Source organism: Rousettus aegyptiacus, unplaced genomic scaffold (genome assembly GCF_014176215.1).
Source record: "Rousettus aegyptiacus isolate mRouAeg1 unplaced genomic scaffold, mRouAeg1.p scaffold_m13_p_2, whole genome shotgun sequence".
Lineage (NCBI taxonomy): Eukaryota > Metazoa > Chordata > Mammalia > Chiroptera > Pteropodidae > Rousettus > Rousettus aegyptiacus.
Window position 1 is genome coordinate 24,511,969 of NW_023416295.1, and position 18,877 is coordinate 24,530,845.

The window sequence follows — 18,877 nt, forward strand, 5'->3', positions numbered from 1 at the left end:
CAGCTTCTGAAAAATTCCAGCACACCCATTATCCCACATACTCAATGTTCGTGTTATCTCATTCATTTCAACTCTTGAATACACTACACACTCATTATTAAACAAGTCTTTCCATTATTCACTTCATCTTCATCTAATACATATATAATGGATGTTCAATTTAATAAATTATTTGAGCACCTGCTGAGAGAATTCATTCAGGGTAGGAGTAAAGGGACAGTTCCTAAAAACAGAGTGGTCTATAGATACCTAAGACACATATCTGTCATGAAAAGAGTTTAAAACCAAATGAGTTCAGTGATATCAAGATTAGTGGTCATACATATATTGGTGGTTCTCAACCCAGGATGGGTATTAGAATCACCTGGAATGTTTTTTTTTTTTTAAATACTTGTCTCCAAGCCCCACTCCAAACCCAGTGAATTAGAATCTTGGAGAAAGGAACTCAAGCATTTGCATTGTCTAAATGTTAAATGTTAAAGTTAGAGGTGACTGATAATCAGCCGGGGTTGAGAGCCCCTGCAGGATATGGCTCGATTACCCCTTCACCTGTGACACGTAATTTTGATGATAAATTTAACTAATTACTCAGTGATGCCCATCTTGACTACTTAAGACGACAATATCCTCTCCACTAACTACTTAACTAAATTGGATTTAGAGCCTAGGACACTAATAAACTACCAGAATCCAAAGACAAGTGATCCCATAATTCTTGCCTATTAGTCTATTCACCTCCCCAGTAGAGTTCATAAAATGGGAGGGTGTGGGAGGAAGTAGGAACCTCAAAGGTCCCTGATTTCAGAACATAATTAAAGTCTTTCTCAGTATCTTCAGCACCCTACCTACTTCTGTCCTTATCTGATGCTGATTCAGCTGGTTCCCCACATTCCACGAATACCAGTCTTTTTTGTTTCTTCTCAGCAGGAAGTGGATACTTCTCTGATGCTGCCCACAAATTCCAGAATGGCATCCTTGGCCTTCACTTACCCTCCCAACTTTAGAAGTGTTAAGTCTATCCTCAATCTTGAAATCTGCCTTTCTCCCATCTAAATTATTCAAGGCCCCATAAGAAACGGACTTAATTTACATTCGTGTTCCCACCAAATTTGTTTCTGTACAGTAGTCTCTACCTGGCCGTCAAGAGATCTTGCCCATTTTTCCATTTGTAATTAGACTGAGGAACATTTTTGATACTTGATTTACAAATCTTGCAATATTTGCCTCAGAAAATAGACTTCTCCCTTATAACACGTAGATCCGTACTGTAAAAGATAATCAAGAAAAACTTGTGGATGTCCAGCTCTCTGCAAGAAAAGAAATTGCTATCTTTAGGTTGTTATTGTAGCCGTTTTTAGAAGAAATGGTCTTTTTAAAACAAACTTTAAAATATAAACAAGGTGAGTAAATTCCAATGCATAAGAACCTACTGGGCAGTGAGTGTAGTTAATGACTTGAGTGTAAGGACCGGGAGACACATTTCCTGGGTTCAAATTTCAGTTCCACCACATACCAATCATTTCTGAGTCTCTTTCTGCCTTATCTGTAAAATGGGAATAACAGCACCAACCCTGATGGAGTAAGTCATTTAATACATGTAAAGCCTGAACAGTGCCTGCACAACTAGTGTTAGTTATTACTATTCATGTAGGGTTTAAAATCTTGCTGTCCAGGGAAACGAGCCTTTTAAATTGTTTTCACTGATTTAAAGAAAGTGAATTTATTACAGATTGTTTATCAAATTCAATTTTGACATTTCTTGTCTTTCCCCATCATTTTCTAAATTCAATGGATAAAAGCACAGAATTTGTCAGAGTATTTCTTGACATTTTCGTTCCATTAGGAATACCATTTAATATTAAGCCTCATTATGATTACAACATTATTTAAAATGAAACTATGGGAGAGGAATATTTGGGGAGGGGAAAAATATCACTTGCCACTTATTAAATTGAGATTTTAAAAGCCAAAGGAGGGAGGGAGGATTAATAAACTGCGGATGACCTTTAAATGTCACATTCACTAATATATAAATTTAAACAGAAAAATGTAATTTCTGGTAATAATAGTAAACTGGATCAATACAATTATATTATGGGTTCTGTGATATTATAAATTATGCTTTCAGTCCAGAATAGCAATAGTTTTTTAACACCTTTTAAGATAAAATTACAATGTAGTAAATATCATCTATCCCTGTATTTTATTTATAAGCTTATAGTTTACTTCTGTTCCTTGGACAGTCCCATGTAGTAAACTTCTAAATATACAAGATTTTAGAGCATAAATTATTTTTAATGCATTAAAAATAAAAATAATGTATTGTCTCAGGAAAACCTATTCAATAAGATCTATTTTAATAATTAGTCTAGAATAATGTTGTTACTATTAACCTTAAGCTTACTTTCAGAAGTTAGTGAAATATAGCTTCAAAGACAATTGGTTACTGTGTAAATCTCAGTTCAACTGAATTATACAATATAAACAGCACACACTATTGTAACAATGGAAAAAATTAGGATAGATACTCACATAGTTTTATTGGCCATTGTGATTATTTTCCCTCCTCTACCTCAATTCCATTAGTAAAGAGTTCAGCTTTAGGTATTATATTTAATATATTTACAGACTCTTTCACTATACTATTCTCAAACCCTTAACTGTTCAAGGCAACATAAACATATATTTATTCAAAGTAGAATTTTTTTTCTGTATAATAATTCTTAGTGGAGGCACAAGAGGTGCAGAGATTTTCTTAAAGGCTTAAACTATATATTTGGAAGAAACAAAATTATTTGTATGCTTTGGATAACCTGTAAGACATTAAAGAAATTAGATCTTCCCATCAATAAATTGGCCAACACATTATTTCTACAGTTCTCAAAGCATGAGAACAAATATTTAGAGAACCACTGTCCTCTAAAGGAAGAGTTTTTGACTTGTCCTGTTTCAGAAGAGTTTGGGGCATACAAGATGTTCCATCTGAGGATTAAAAAATAAAAAGGTGCTCTTCAATGCCTTCATTTAACAGTTCCATTGAAGAAAATACGAAGGCCGCGTATGTTATCCAAACACCTGATAAGTTCTAGTGTCCAGCTAAGTCTTCTGAACACGCGTTCCACACTTAAAAACACTCTTCCTGAGCTTCACTTAATTTTACTTGTTTCTGACTTCAATAACAGAGCTGGGGACAGTCCTGGCCGTCATTTCAATAGTTATCCAGGACTTGACGCAGTCCACACACATAAAAAAAATGCTCATAGAATGTGCACTACTAAACTATAAACACTTGAAATATAGACTGGTTGTTATAAACAAACAGCATCCTTCCACCCAAGTCCCTGCCCAAATCACTTAGGGAGGGCCGCTCACGAGGTTGAAATTCCAGGGGCCCCATCAGTCATAACTGCCCAGTATCTGTAACTTGCACCAATCATCTTTCTAACTCCAAGACGCCGAAGTGGGGCTGGCCTTCGTGGGTCAAAAATCACACCTGAAGTCAGTAGCACCTCCAAGGGTTCCATTAAGAACAATTCCCTCAAACAACTTCTAAAAGAGTGCTTCTCGATCTCCAATGGTCCTTCCAAACACCTGGGAGCTTGTTTAAAAGCGGACTTGGAGACAGTGGGCTTGAATCAGGACTCCAGACTGCATTTCTAACGACTCCTCAAGGGATTCCCATTCTGTGGTTTCTCCCACCGCCTTTTGAAAAGCAGGTCCCACAAACGCCCAAAGACTCCCAGGTCACTTCTATTAGTAACATTCAAAAGTTGTCGCTACAGGTAGTGTGACAAATCAAGGCGCCTGGGTGTCCTACGTTCCCTGAGGGCTGCTACCGGGTCCTCGGGACACCTGGCAGGTGCCTTGGCCTCCACGCGCTCTCGAGTCCACCCCGCAGCCGCGCCCCCACTCCCCACCCCCGCCCCGCGCGCGCCTCCCCCCACCCCCGCGCAGCGCTCACCTTCTCCCGGGTCTTCAGGTACCGCTGCAGCGCCTGCTGCGTGAGCTCCCGGACGCACAGCTGGCCCTCCTTGCAGGGCACCACGATGCCGGTCCTGCCGAAGCATACGGTCACTTTCATCCTGGCCCCCGGCGACCACGCCGGGCCTGGCCGAACAGGTGTCTGGCCCCGCGGATGCAGCCCCTACTCTCGGGGGACGTCGACCACCAGTGGGCCTGGAGACCCGGGGCGCCTCTCCCCGGCGCCCCCTCTGGACCTGGGGCTCGCAGCAGCGCCCCTTCGCCGGGGCAAGCGGCCTCCAGGGGGCGGGAGCCGGGGAGGGGGCGGCAGGGGGAAGGGCTACCACCCAGGTGGCTGGGGGCCGGGACGCGTCGGCACGGCGGCCGGGCTCCTCCTCCGGCTCCTACTCTCGCTCGGGCCCGGTCGAGTCTGCAGCTCCGCGCGCGCCAAAGTGAAACTGCCGGCCCGGCCCGGCCTGGCCCTGGCCCTGGCTGCAGCGGATCGGCCCCAGGCCCGGGGCTGGAGTGGGCGGCGGCGGCGCGCGGGGCCGGAGTTGGGAGGAAACTTTTGCGCCGGTCGCAACTCCTCCGCGGCGCGCGGTGCTCTGGGCTCCCGCGGCCCCCGGGCCGCCTGGGCCCGGCTCTTAAAGGGGCCGCGGCGCTCCCCGGCCCCGCCGCTCACTTGGCGGCGCGCGGCGGGGGCCGTGTGGGGCGGTAACTGGAGCCCCGGAGTCTCGTCCCCTCACTCGATCTCTCCCTGGCTCTGTCCCTCCCGCACACACACACACCCAGAGCCCCGGGGAATTGTAACGGGACCTGAGAGCTACCCACAGGGGGATTGAAACCGGATCTCGTAAAGCACACCTAAGGGAATAGCTAGGAGACTACAGAGCTGCACCCTTAAATTGAAGGGATTGGAGCAAGATTCAAGGAGAGCCCGGGAGCAGGTGCTTCTCGCCACGCCCACAAAAAGCACCCAAAGGAGTGGCTGCTCACAGGTAGTGAGCTACAGGGATGGCAAAGGGCCTCTTAAGGGTCTGAAGCACAGCATCGCATCTGCCCTTTGGAGCTCTGAAATGACAAAACGGAAGGGATTCATGGGGATGATGTGGCAATGGAACCACTCCTTTGACAGAGGACACTGATTATTCCCCCAAAAGTCACACCCCAGACCCAGATATGATTGCGTATACTTACATATATTCTTCTGAAATGTGCCTCTTATGTATTTGACAGGGAAAACCATTTTAACGTTTAGGTTCATGATTTGGCAAGTATGTATCATAAACTGAAATAGGCGTATGTCGGGGTGAGGGATTCAACAAATAACATTTGTATCATTCTTAGCTCACACATCAGTGAGTTCCTTTGAGCCTAACATCAACCTTGTAGAGTAAATAATATTTTCACATTTTATGATTGAAGAAGGGTGTTCATCAAGGTAAAGAGTCTGAGTGGACCATGGAGTTCGCTATGCTGAAAGGAAATGAGTTCTTCCGATGCTAAATCCCTGGTCTCCCCAAGAAGTCTTCTCAGCAGTCCCATTCATCCAACATGATCCTCAGGGCTACATCTTGTGTTTCTCTACAAAAAGATATAAAATACACTTACATTAAACTTGAATCGCCTAGGACAGTATGATAATGTGCAGGAGATTAAATTGATGGGCACATGGACTTTGAGAGTTTCAATTTTTTAACTCATTCGTACATGCAATAAGTAGATATTGGTTGTTTTCAATGTAGAGGACCTTTTTTAAGGTCAGTGGCATCAAAGAGGATCATGCAGACCAAATCGATTTGAAGAAAATATATTAGTATAATTTGGTAGCAAATCCAATACAAACTAATTTAAATAAAGACAGAATCTATTTCCTCAAAAAATCAGAAGATCCAAAGAACACTCTTTTTTTCCCCACTCAAGTTAAATCTATTTATTTTACATGCGGTTTAGTAGGAAGACCAGGGCACTCCTCTGAGGCAAGATTGAAACCTGAAACTCAAATGATGTCCTCAGGGGCCTCCTCTCACCATTTATTAACTTTACCAGGGTCTTCTAATTTTCAGGCAGGACCTACCCAAAGGAGACAAAGATGGCCACTCCCAGTGTTTCAGGTTTAAGCAGCCTAAAGCCAGCCATTTCGGGTACCAGTAAACCTTTTTCTGGCAAGGATTCGCACATCCAAGCTTGAGACATTTACCTTCCCTCTGGTGAGATGAATGTAACAGTGATTGGCCAGACCTGGTTCACCTGCCACTAGATCATATGGACCCTCAGCAGTTGAGACAACAAAATATGTGTAGCCACTACAAAATCTAAGTTTCTTCTCATGGAGCTTGCAGAGAGTAGGGACGACAAGATCTACAGGGAAATTAAATAGAAACTATAAAACAACAGTGAATTTGATAATTCTACTGAACGTTATTGATTTAGACAAATGCCAGGCACTGTTTATATATCTTTATATAAAGATATATGATATATGTCATATACGTACATTTATATACACAAATGCACTATAATATATCTATTCTTACAAGAGAGGGAATTTTGTTATTAGAGAGTTGAGATAAACCGAGGCCAAGGGTCGTTAAGACCACATTTTTAGAAAGTAGCAGAAGCTGGATTAGAACCTAGGCAGTGTGACTCCAGAGCCTTCAGTAACTGCTATGCTGATCTTGCATGGGAAGTACCAACTGAATAGAGCAAACAAACATAAATAATACGGGAACCTTACTTTTAATATTGGACATTCTATGGACATGTAGAATGGTACAGAGCAAAATTTTAGCTGATGAAATAACTTTGCAGGTTGCCATTTTTAATGCGCCATGCCTTTTCTTTTTTTCCTTCACAGTTCCAGAGTCCTCTCTTCTGCTCAGATAGTAAATAGCTCCTGCTCTTTTTCTCAAACCTCCTTATGGCCCAGCTTTTGCCCCTCCCCAGTACCTAAAACTCTGATGTTGAGAATGTCCTAGCTTTGAGAAGCCCTAGGTGAACCATGAAGAATAACCAGGCCCTCTAAATCTCATTCCCAGAAAGATTGGAATCAGGTCTTGTGGGATGCAGCAGAGGTTGTACTGCTGTCAGCTGAAGGAAGAGATGAAGCTAGACATGGATATAAACAATGCTTTGTGCAATCCCGCACACCATGCAGTGAACTTTAATGACCCCAAGTTAGTCGTTATAAAAAGAATTTAGGGTTGACATTTTATGTTATTAATGGCTAGGTTTAATTTCTTATTTAGCCTTATCACAACACAGATAGAAAAAAATTATCATATATTAAGAAGTTATATAAAAGAATATAGTTGCAACACACAGACATTCATGCCCAGCAAATTCCTAAATCAATATTTCATGCCCCATGGGACTTCCTGGGCAGAAGACAATAAATAATTTCCTTTGATTGAGTAACACTAGAGGATTCTAGGCCTAGGTTCCATTTTCTTGTTTTGCCTGTTGGATGGGTAAATATTGCCTGTGGTGTGATATTTTCCCATTTGTTATCCAACAGCTTAGCAAGCTTTGGAGCAGCTAGTGAAAATGTGTTATGCAGAGAGCAATAATACTGACCAATATTGTTAAACTGCTCTGCCTTATAAAAATTCTAACTAAAATGTCAGGTACCATTAGGTGTGTATTGAATAAAATATGATCATTTTTAATATATAGTTGACCAGTCATTCATTCTGGTATTCTGCACTATTAAAACAGAAAATGTTTTCACCCTTCAATGAATTATTTATAACGAGCATTATTTATCACAAAAAAAAAATTAATTGAGTTGGAGATAATCTTCTTCCAAAGACCTTTGGAACAATTAATACAATAGATAATGTTCTTAGCTTCCTTATGAAAGCAGGTGCCAGAGTGATATCATAAGAGAAGAAAGGGAAAAAATGAGCATGATTTTTCATTCTTTACTTCCATATGAAAAAGCAAAGGGTTTGGGTTGTTGTTTAACTTAGCAAGAAAGTGTTTTTTGCAAAAGATGTTTCTTACTACATTCCTGACGGCATTCATTTGTTGACTGTTTCTTTGTTTTCGTATCTTCTTTCCTAAGGCACAAATAACAAAGCTTTACTCCCTGAAGGGAATACTGTGGGCTATCAGCCCTTTGAAAGGTCCTTATTTATGCCTATTCTATAAGTAAAACTCACAAGTCTCCACAGTGATTCATGGACCGCCCCTCCTTATACTTAACTCCACTCTATAAATTCGAATGTCCCACCTATGATTTATGTTTGAAAAGGACCTGAATCATGAAATGTGTTTCTCTCTACAAACGAATTAAAATAAACAAACCAAAAGTAAGGAAACTGTTCCAAAGTTGTTGCATTATGACTTGATCAATAAGTGTGTTATCTCCTTTTCTGAAGCAAATCAGGGCCATAGGTACTGACCACTGGGAATAGGTCCTATCCAGTAGCGCCAGCTACTCTCATCTCTAGACTTAGATGACTGACTATTAAGGAGGAGGCCAACAGCAATGATCAGAGATGCTCTCAAACAAGCTCAGTTATCCAGGGATAGCTCCTGAACTGAGGTGAGGTTGCAATCAAGAGTTCTCTTTTCAATCCTACTCACTTTCCCTAAGGCCTCCTTCTGCCATTTGTGTATCCCTTTACTTGGGAAGTGAGTTAGTGTTCATGTAATTGACAGGAGTTAGAGCTGCACCAGATGCTTCAGTGCATAAAAGGATTGTGGGAAGAATTAGTACTATGTTCCAAAGTACTTGGCCACTTACCAGCTATAGTCTTAGACAAGTCTTAGAGAAGTGCCATTGTGTACTGATAACACGATGGAGTGAGATGATAGGCCTATTTTAAGGTATAAAATACATAAAGCATCCAACACATAATAGGCAAAATATATTGCCCTCCTTTACCTTTAATCCATTTACTAGCATTTCTAAATACCATTTATTTTCACTGAGCTTGAAACTACTTTCAGAAAGAAACAAATGATACTTTGAAACTACCCATCATCAATGTCATAAACAATTTCTGAAGCCCAAGTGTAACTTGCTCTGTAATAAGGGTATAAAAATAATACAATTTGTGTTATATTTCACAGTTCACATGTTATTTAATATGATGCTCGAAAAATAATCCTAGGACATGGTAGTCTGGTACCTGAGAATCATAGAATCACAGAACTGAAAGGCACCTTGGAGATTATTTGTACAATCTTCTCATTTTATATCTGAAGAAATTAAGAACTAGAAAGTCCAGGTGACCTAAGGATTGGAAAGTTAGGACCCAGATCCTTCCGTTTATAGCCCATTGCTTTCTTCACTCCCCTGTCTGCCTGGTAATGGAATTTAAATAATAGATATTTGACCAACATTGGCTCAAGGCTTCGAACTTTCACGGGACCAGGAGGTGAAGCTAAGGAGCTCATTCTTCTATTTATTCCTGCAGTTTCAATTTAAACTTAAGATTCTGAAGCCTTCTTCTCACCACAATTGTAAATCTCAAAAATATTTGCTAACTGTTAAAATGACTCTTACAGGAAACCATCAAAAGAATTTAAGCAGGACAGTGACATGATCAGATTTGTGCTTGGTACAATACAGAGGACCTGGGAGACAGACAAAAGCCCCTGCTTAGTTCATTTATTCCATCATTCATTTCTGTATGCAACAGTATTTACCCAACACCTATAATCTTCTGAGCACAAAGTGATCATAAAACTTAAATTCCAGTGAGGAAGACAAATGATAAATGACTAACCAATTGAACAAATACAGATTGTGATAAGGGGTAATGAAGGGTATAAACAGCAGGCTGTGTGATGGGAAATATTGGGATAAGAAAGAACTTGTTTAGATTGAATAAACAAGAGAAAAATAACTTTGTGAAGAACTTAAAGAAAAAGGAACAGCAAATGCAAATATTCCTAAGATAAGACCTGCACCGATGTGTTTTAGGAATTAAAAGAAAGCCAGTTTGGTAGTGAGCCAGGAGAGGCAGGGAATGAAGTTGAAAAGATTGTTTATAACGATGGCCTCCTAAAAGACTCAGGCAACATAGATGTTGAGGAAGGGCAAATTCAAGAGATGTTTCAGGATTTGTGACAGATCAAAGATAGCAAGCTTTTTGAAGGTGTCGAAAAAGCCTCAGGTTTCTAGTTAAGAGGCGACATTTATTAAAGCTAAAGAATCTTGAAAAGGGGGGAGGGCTGAGGATGGTGGGGGAAGAGGAGTAAGTTCAATTTGAGACATTTTGCATTTTATGTGCCTGCCAGGCAACCCGGTAGAAATGTTTAGTTAGCCAGAAATACAAGGTTTGAAGCTGAGGAGAGAGTCCAGAGATGAGATATTTAAATTTAGAGGGTTATAGATTTTTGGAGCTGAATCCATCAAAATGGAGCGAGTCATTCAAAAAAAAAAATGTAAAATGAAAAGGTAACAGGACTTAGACCAGAATCCTGTGGAATACCAATATTTAAGAAGATAGAGAAATCCAGAGAAGTTACACATGTGTATGATGGTGCATTAATTACAAATTATTCTTATTCTGTGTACAGTATTATCAATGTCAAAGATATGATAAGAAAGGGTGCTGCTACTGTAGTAAAGACACAATGGGAAAGAACAGGAAATTGAATGTTAAGAATAGAAAGCAAGATAGTTTGACTGGAACAGATAGGCTTCATTGAGGCATAACATAGGATATAAGGTTATAGAGATATGGGAAGAAGGAAATGATGGAGGGAAATTATTGAAAAAGCTGTAAGAGCTAGACTCAGGAGCATATGGATGTTTCACCAAAGAAATATCCTCTGGGTATTTAAACAAAGAAGTAATATGCATGAAATATTCGATAGTCATTATTCTGACATCTTCATGTATAAAGAATTAGAGTAGAATGTAACTAGAAGTTGGGGACGATCCCAAAGAAGGATGTTGGGATAAATTGCATAAAGCTAAATTTAAGTGAAACATCATATATGCATATAATTTTTTAATATCCTCACCTGTTCATGTTTTTACTCGAAGTAGTAAACTATCTGATTATGTAAAGTCCAGCCCTACTATTCTACTGTGCCATGCATGGAAAATGTGGAAGTGCCATATGACTCAAGGTCCACTCAAGCAAACTGAAAACACACTCTATCTCAAACAGAAGGCATTAAATACAAAGTATTGATTATACTGTGATGGAGCTGCTGAAAAGTCAAACAGGAAATGGCAAGGCAACTCAGAGATTAGCTACAGCAGGAAGTCGCTTCTTACTCTAGGGTTGGCTGGATGTAGGGAGGAGGTAGTGTTATCGGAACCCAGAAGCTGGGCAGCCTGGCAGGAGTTAAAATCATAGCAGAGACTGCCTGGAAGAAGCTAGGAGCACAGAGAGAGGGGCTGTCCAGAAGAGACCTAGAACTGTAAGGAACTGCAGTTATGAAAATATAACAATAAGAGCGAGTAAGGGAGAGAGAGAGAGAGAGCCCTGTAGTCCTTTCTCCTGCCTCCCCACTTCCACCAGTGTTTCACACTAGCTGAACTGGCTGGAAACCAGTTAGCAAGGAGAAGGGCGGGGAAGTCTCAGGGAGCAAACATAATGACTGGCCCAGAAGGTCTTTTCTGGTAGGCTTCTACAGTGATTCATAAATAGATACTTTAATTGTCACTAACATTTAGATTTAGGAAAAGCACCAAAAATATTTCCAATTCGATTTGGCATATTTATGAAAATATTTTTTCCCCAGCCTAGATTAAATTCATGCTTTTCTCAAGGAAACCTATTTCTACATTTTAACATTAATTTTGCCTGATTGCCAAAATAACTATTAATTTCCATCATTTAAGAAATAAAACATTTCCTACTCTTGCTATGTCATCAAACTGAGCAGGGCTGCTAAAGGCATAGAAGAGTCAACTTTAACCTCCAGCATCTTGGGAAGGCAGTCATTAGAAAAACAAAACAAAACAAAAAAACCATTGATGTCTCGTATTTTAACTAAAAATATTATTTAAATTTTGCATTTGCATTAAACCTCATAGTACATCCATATTGTTTTAAGAAAAAAAATATTTTGGATTACTTTTTATTTATGAGTTAGACCACAGTAATCACTCAGTTGTTTGGCAAATATTTATTAAGTGACAAGGTCTAGTTCTGTTTTAGGATATATAGTTTCTATAGACTGAATGTGTCCTTCTCAAACTCATGTGATGGAATCCTAATTATCAATGTGATGGCATTTGGAGGTGGGGCCTTCAGGAGGTGATCAGGTCATGAGGGTGGAGCCCTCATCAATGAGATTAGTGCCCTTACAAAAGAAATCCCAGAGAGCTCCGTCACCCCTTCTGCCATGTGAGGATACGAGAGAAGATGACCATCTATGAGCCAAGAAGTAGTCTTTTGCCAGACATCAAATCTGCTGGGACCTTGATTTTGGACTTCTCAGCCTCCAAAACTAGGAAAAATAAATTTCTATGATTTATAAGCCACCTACTCAATGGTATTCTGTTATAACAGGCCAAATAGACTAAGACAGAGTGGTAAACAAGAAATACAATAACTCTGCTCTCCTGGAAGTTATATTTATTGAGAGAAAGCTGAAAACAGCATAATATGGCCAACAGGGGAATTAGTGCAAATGTTTATACTACCGTTGGTAAAAATTTTAATACATCTTCTGTGAGGTTGTGTCACTTCTGACATGTGGTGGCTGATAACTGTTTTCCATCTACTTTGTCACTTTCATGTGTGCCTTAGAGAAATACTCAAAGGACATTTTAAATGATGAAAGATGGCCGATGAAAGAGTTGTTTATTTATTTCTATATCTATAATTTTCATCCAATTTTAGAACTATGAGTGATGATCCACGGAATCACCCAACTCTCAAACTTTGTTTTTGTTGCAACCATTTTGTCATGCGTGATGAGAGTTCCCACAGTTTTGACTTGAAAGTATTGATTGTAAAAACCTTCAAAAAAAAAAATCTGCTTATCTAATCACATTTTTAGCTGCTCTGTAACTTACAGTTAAGATGAACAATGAATTCATTCTCCTCTTCTAAGATTTTTACCCATAATCCCGGTATTCTTTTGTGTCTGTCTGTCTATCTGTCTCCGTCTCTGTCTCTGTCTCTGTCTCTGTCTCTGTCTCTCTCCCTCTCTTTCTCACTCTCTTCCATATCTTTTTATAAAGCAAAATAAAAATTCAATCTTGAGGAAATTTGTCCTGCTCTTTTCCCTAACACATCAATGTTCATCTAGGTATTTAGCAAAGTTTTCAAAATTACTTTTCATTTTATTAAAAATGACCTCACTTAAAACGACTAGATGTGGGTATTTTTAGTTTCAATGTTTGTATCAGTCAGTATTCTAGAAAGAATCTCACAGGCCATTTGAACTAGGTTAAGTGATGAGACTTTCCAAAAAGAAATGCTCACAGACGTGGGCAGCTTTAGATAAATCAATAGTAGACGGTACAGTACTTCCAAATTAGCCAAATGGGGAGATGGTGCCACCCCTATGCAGAGCGATATGGAAGGGCCCACCTGACCTGAACTTTAGCCTGTGCAGAGATGTAACAGGAAGGGAGCTGGGGGGATAAATCCACCAAGCACATGTTCACTCATAGCTGATCTCCTACAGGTGCATTTCATTGGTCAAATCCAGTGGAAGGCCAAAGGCAAGGAAGTCCAATGAAATTCTTGGAGCTGAGTAGGATAGAAACGAGTGGAAAGTGTTCACCATAAATAATGCACCTTCAAGATATGCTACTGTGTGAACTGTGGACTTCCTCTCATGACATTTTACCCATTCTAGATTTGGCCCCACCCGTCAAGTTTGCTTGAAGCATAAAAGTTTCCCAAGTCCTTTTCCTGTGGCTTGATTTCTCAAAACACCTAACTTCCATTAGAAAAGAAAGCCTTTACTGTTGAAAGAGATAGGCTTTTACTAGACTCTTAAAATCACTAGGAATGTCTGAAATATTTTACCTATTCTCTAGATATCAGTTTTTGTTGCACAGATTAACCAAGCTTCCTTGTAACACACCTTTTGGTACCATCATTAGACAAAGAACACTGAAGTGAAAGGACTATTTTTGTATTTCACTTGGCATTTCCTTTATTATGTTTCCTAAGTGTTGCTGTCACATATATTTTTTGTATATATGCTATTTAATTATATTATATATATTTAAAAGTGTAAACTAAAGTTGGGTGCTAGACTCATGTCACAGGATAGAATATAGAGTCTCAAGACTTATGAACACATTATGAATGACATAAATTTATGAGGTAGTTGTAAAACTCACAAACTTATTAACTCATATAAGTTTATGAGGCAGGTATTTAGACAGTTGGCTTTTCAAGTTTGTGTTCTCAGGTCCAAACCAGTCATGCCTAACAGTGGAGAGAGTGCGTGGAAAATCAAGTCTTGCTTTCAGATTTTATTTCTTAAGACTTTTTTTTCAATAGTTTTAATAGTCACATCAACATAGTTCCCATTTTAACATGTGCCACTTTTCAAGATTACTCAGGAGGACTAGTCACACTGCTTCTTTCTATGCTGTTGTCCAGTACAGAAGTGCCCAGTGTTTTTAACATCATCTCATTATCTCTCTAAAATCCCTAAGAAAACTTTCATCTCTATACAGTTGATATCAGGGAGCTTTGAGCAAAACAATCAGAATGAAATAATAATTAAAGGTCTAGATACTGCTCCCATGTTCAAATGGGGGACAGTTGTGACGACTGTTGACTTGGAAAATGCCCCCGACATTAGAAAGCAAGTAAAAAATTCAGCTTTAGAAAGGAGAGAATGTTGAAGATACATAAGAATGACAGTAAAGCACCTCAGAACACAGTTAAACTAAGCGAATCAACACAAAAGAACAAGGTAAGAGTCAACAAAAGCAAACTCAAAATCATAACTCAGGAAAAGGCCAGTTAATGGGCTTCTGGATTAAGTTCCAATCTAGACATTGGGTTGATTTCAGTCAAACCCTGGCTATTAGCATGTTTAAAGATGTGGGACAATGACATTAACACATGTAAGAGAAGAATGTGTTACGGAAAACTCAGTGGTAGAATGAAGAAAAATTGAAAGGGACTAAGATCTTGACCTGTCACTCCTGTCAGCTAAGACACTGACCGAGAAAGAGGTACTGTCACCAGAAGATGCCAGTCATCCCTTTGGCTGGTGCTTTTCTCATTGGGGGAAGAATATATTTCAAGCACTCTTAACTGAAGAACCCCCTTGTGAATTCCCATTCCTTTGTACTTAATATTCTCCGACCAATCTTGACTGTAGTTTACATTTCTATCTATTTATCTCAAGAAGAAACGTGAGATCCAAACATCACTTCAAGAATGTCTAGTCTTAAGTGCCACCTTGAAGATTAGCATGTCCTTTAAGGATGCTGAACGACTGAGTTCCAACCTGGGCTTTTCCATTTACTACTACCTGTGAGATCTTGAGCAGGTTACTCAACTTTTTGGTCTCAGTTTCCTGGTCTTAAGGAAATTAATAGTAGAAACTATGTACCTTTTAGGATTCTTATGATACTTGACATGAGATATAAGATTTTAGAGCAGTCCTTTTGGATTTATACTTTGATTTTTGTGAATTCGGTTGGTTCAAATCAGTTCTCCAAGATTTCATTGTTTGAGGGTACTGGAAAGGCTTTATATCTAGACACACAGGCTAAGAACCAGCCTCTGACTATTTAAGTAATGGAATCCCTGGAAATCACCTCCAGGCAATACTACCTTTGGGGTGGGAGTTGTTACCTAAGGCACATTCCTACAACTTTATGAGGGAAAGTTATAGGCAACAAGGGAATTGAATCTGGCTGTGGGGCAGCTACTCAGCCTCTCTACTTGCCTTTTCCCCCTGCCTTTCATCCAGGTAGGAACAGTCCAGATTCAAATGAGACAGAGCTGAAAGTCGTTAGAAAAAGTACACTGTACCTGGTCACATGTAAAATTTTATTGTTCAGATCACTTGGCCTAAGGACTCAGGTTCCAATGCCAAAGTCCAGCCTGTGAGGAAGTCCACTTGCAGAGGCGTGTCTGTCCTCTGGTCCAACCTGCCTAGAGGTAGGAAGGAGTCTGTAAGGGTTGCCACTCAGAGGTGGAAGCAGGACAGCCAAACACAGGGCAGAATGACAAAGTCTGGTTTAGAAAGTAAAAGTGACACTGGTTGGAAACAAGAATTAGATATCTGCTTGCTAAAGCAGGAGCCACTCAATTCAAGCAGGAGCAAGAAGCAGAGGCTAAGTAAGCTCTACTCTTAAAGCAAAGCCACCAGCACTAGAGAAGTGACGGGATTCTCTTTGCAGTGTTGTACTTTGAGTCCAAACAAATTCATGCAAGAACTTTTAAAAGGTAATGGTACCGCATTCACGAGCGCACCTCCCCATCCACAAGTCTTTTAAATGGAGTTCTGTGAACTGAAGACATCATCGACTCTCTCAAAATTCTCCACCAGAAGTTGCAAAACTACCAACAAAGTTTATACTTTGTGGAATACTGTAAACTCACTTTTTCCACAATGCTTTATTTATTCTACCTGAACCCCAATTTTTGGGTAACATCATCACTTTTCTTGAAAAAAAGTCTACAAGGAAATCATTCTTTACCCAGACTCAGCTCTCCACTGCTTTTCCAGACAGTGATTCTGCCATTGTGCAACTACCTCTGCTCTTTGAACACCAGCCACCTGCTTATTCTGCCCTCTATACTCCTGCAGCTGTTGCATACTCACCTTAGACATTGTACCCGTCAGGGGCCTGACAGGAAACAGATGGCGAATGCATAAAGTTAATTGAAAGAGTTTAATGTAGGGACAATTTGCAGATGTGGGCAGGGTGATGGGAGCCAACAAGGGAGAGTGTTGAGAGATTAGCAAGCAAGAAGCCTACTGGCCTGAGGCATAAAAACTCAAGAAGACAGGATGGCTACCAGATTCTAGGGAAAGAAGAGCTGTAGGAAGAAGCTACCCAATAGGATCTGTGGCCACAGGTAACATAACACAGCCACTGCCGATGTGCCTAGATCTAGAGAAGCAAAATGTGCCAGATAGCCAGGAGCGCAGTTAGCCCAACTTCTCTTTTCTCCTATTCTCCCCTACTCCCACCTCCTTTCTTTTTTAATTCCAGAGCCTCTTATTGGTCAAATCCAAGTCTCAATGATGCAATCTGTGGAAGTCAGCATTTTCTCTGGCAGACAGTAGGGCTGGCAAAGGGTCTAGGAAGACAAGCAGAGAATAATCAGCACAAACATATTCTGCTACTCTTCTTTTTAAACAATATTTATTCGTTGTCTTTACCTTGATTATAAAAGTGATGTATGTTCATGTAGGAAAATTAAAAAATATGGAGAAATATATATAAGAAAATAAGAGTAACCCACAATTCTGTAACCCAAAGCTAACTACTATTTACACACTATCTGTATAGTTGCTGATTCTACTTTTTATATTTAACAAGATATCATGAACATTTCCCTAAGTCACTAAATATTATTTGAAAACATTATCTTTTTTAGTGGTTGCATAGATTTCCATCTTTCGGATTCACCAGATTTATGTACTTATTTCATTAATGTTAACATTTAGGTTATTTCTAATTTTTTACTATTATTCATAATACTGAAATAACTACTCTCATATGTGAGTCTGATTATTTTCATAGAAGAAAGTCTTAGGAGTGGAATTACTGAGTATAAATTTTATGAACATTTCAGGGCTTTTTATGCATATTGCCGAATTATACTCTGCCAACAGTATAGAAGAGTGCCCATCTTCCCAAGCCCTTGGCTCTTGAAGAGAGTAGTATATGACATTTAACTTTGCTTGCTATAGTCATATAGAGTAATGACAATAAACTATACAACAGCACAGATATAAATGATGTGACAACAAGCCAGAGGAAGAAATGTTGATTACAGAGGAGAGAGTAGAGAGGAAGCAAGAGCACATACAATTTAATTTTATATTTCTAAGATCCGATATGTCGCACAGCACAATGAAAGTGCTCATTAAGGTTGTTGAACAAAGGATTCCAGTTTCTAGCTTGCACACTGGCTAATGGAGATCCTCTAAATTGAGAGGGAGACAAAACTCTACTCTGACTCTCTCCTGTAAACAAAGCCAGACCTCCCTAAAACTGTAGGTAGGCTCTAAGTGACATAAGTCAGTCAGTCGTTGGCAACACTGCTGGTTTTAGATAATTGCTCAAGTCCACCCTTGAATGACTGCACCTTGCTATTATTTCCCTTGTTCCCCAATCTCTCATACTTTAGCTCTTGATGTATGCATTCAGACCTTCCCTGGATCATCAGTTTAGATAATCCCTTTGGGTTTAGCATTGCAGTTAAGGGCATGGGTGGCTAGCCGAAACTACCTGAATTTGAGTCCCAGCTCTACCACTCACTAGTTGTGTGGCCTTAGACCAGTTATTAAATGCCTTGGGCTTTAATTTTCTCACGTGCCTAAGGACCAATAATAGCTCCCATTATGCTATGGCAAATTATCATAGACTTAGTGGCTTAAAACAACACAATTTGGTTATTTTACAGTCTGAAGGATAAAAGTCTGAAATGGTTCTTACCGTTTCAGGTGTTTTGGCGGGGATGCATTTTTTCTGGAGACACTAGGGGAAAATTCCTTTCTAGCCTTTCACTTCTTCTAGAGGTTGGCCACATTCCTTAGCTCACTGCTGCATCATGTCAACCTCTGGGTCGGTCTTCATATCTTTTTCTCTGACTCCAATTCTTCTACCTCCTTCTTATAAGGACACTCTGATTACATTGGGCCCACTTGCCTAGTCCAGGATAATCTACTCATCTCAAGATCCTTAACTTAATCACATTTTAAAGTCCATTTTGCCAAGTACAGTGACATATTTACAGGTTCTGGGATTTGTACAAGGATATCTTTAAGGAGCCAT

At 39.8% G+C, this 18,877-nt stretch overlaps 1 protein-coding gene across 2 annotated transcripts in view; it reads right to left on the reverse strand.

Moving 5' to 3' along the window:
- The window catches only part of PARD3B (par-3 family cell polarity regulator beta), an 893,411-nt gene extending 888,841 nt beyond the window's left edge, over window positions 1–4,570 (reverse strand). Inside the window, exon 1 of one of the 2 annotated variants that reach the window (XM_036237191.1) lies at window positions 3,962–4,570. In XM_036237191.1, coding sequence (XP_036093084.1) covers window positions 3,962–4,081 — 120 coding nt within the window. In that variant the 5' untranslated portion in view covers window positions 4,082–4,570. The remainder of the gene's footprint in view (window positions 1–3,961) is intronic. The other variant, XM_036237192.1, reaches the window with a different exon arrangement.
- Window positions 4,571–18,877: the final 14,307 nt, after the last annotated feature.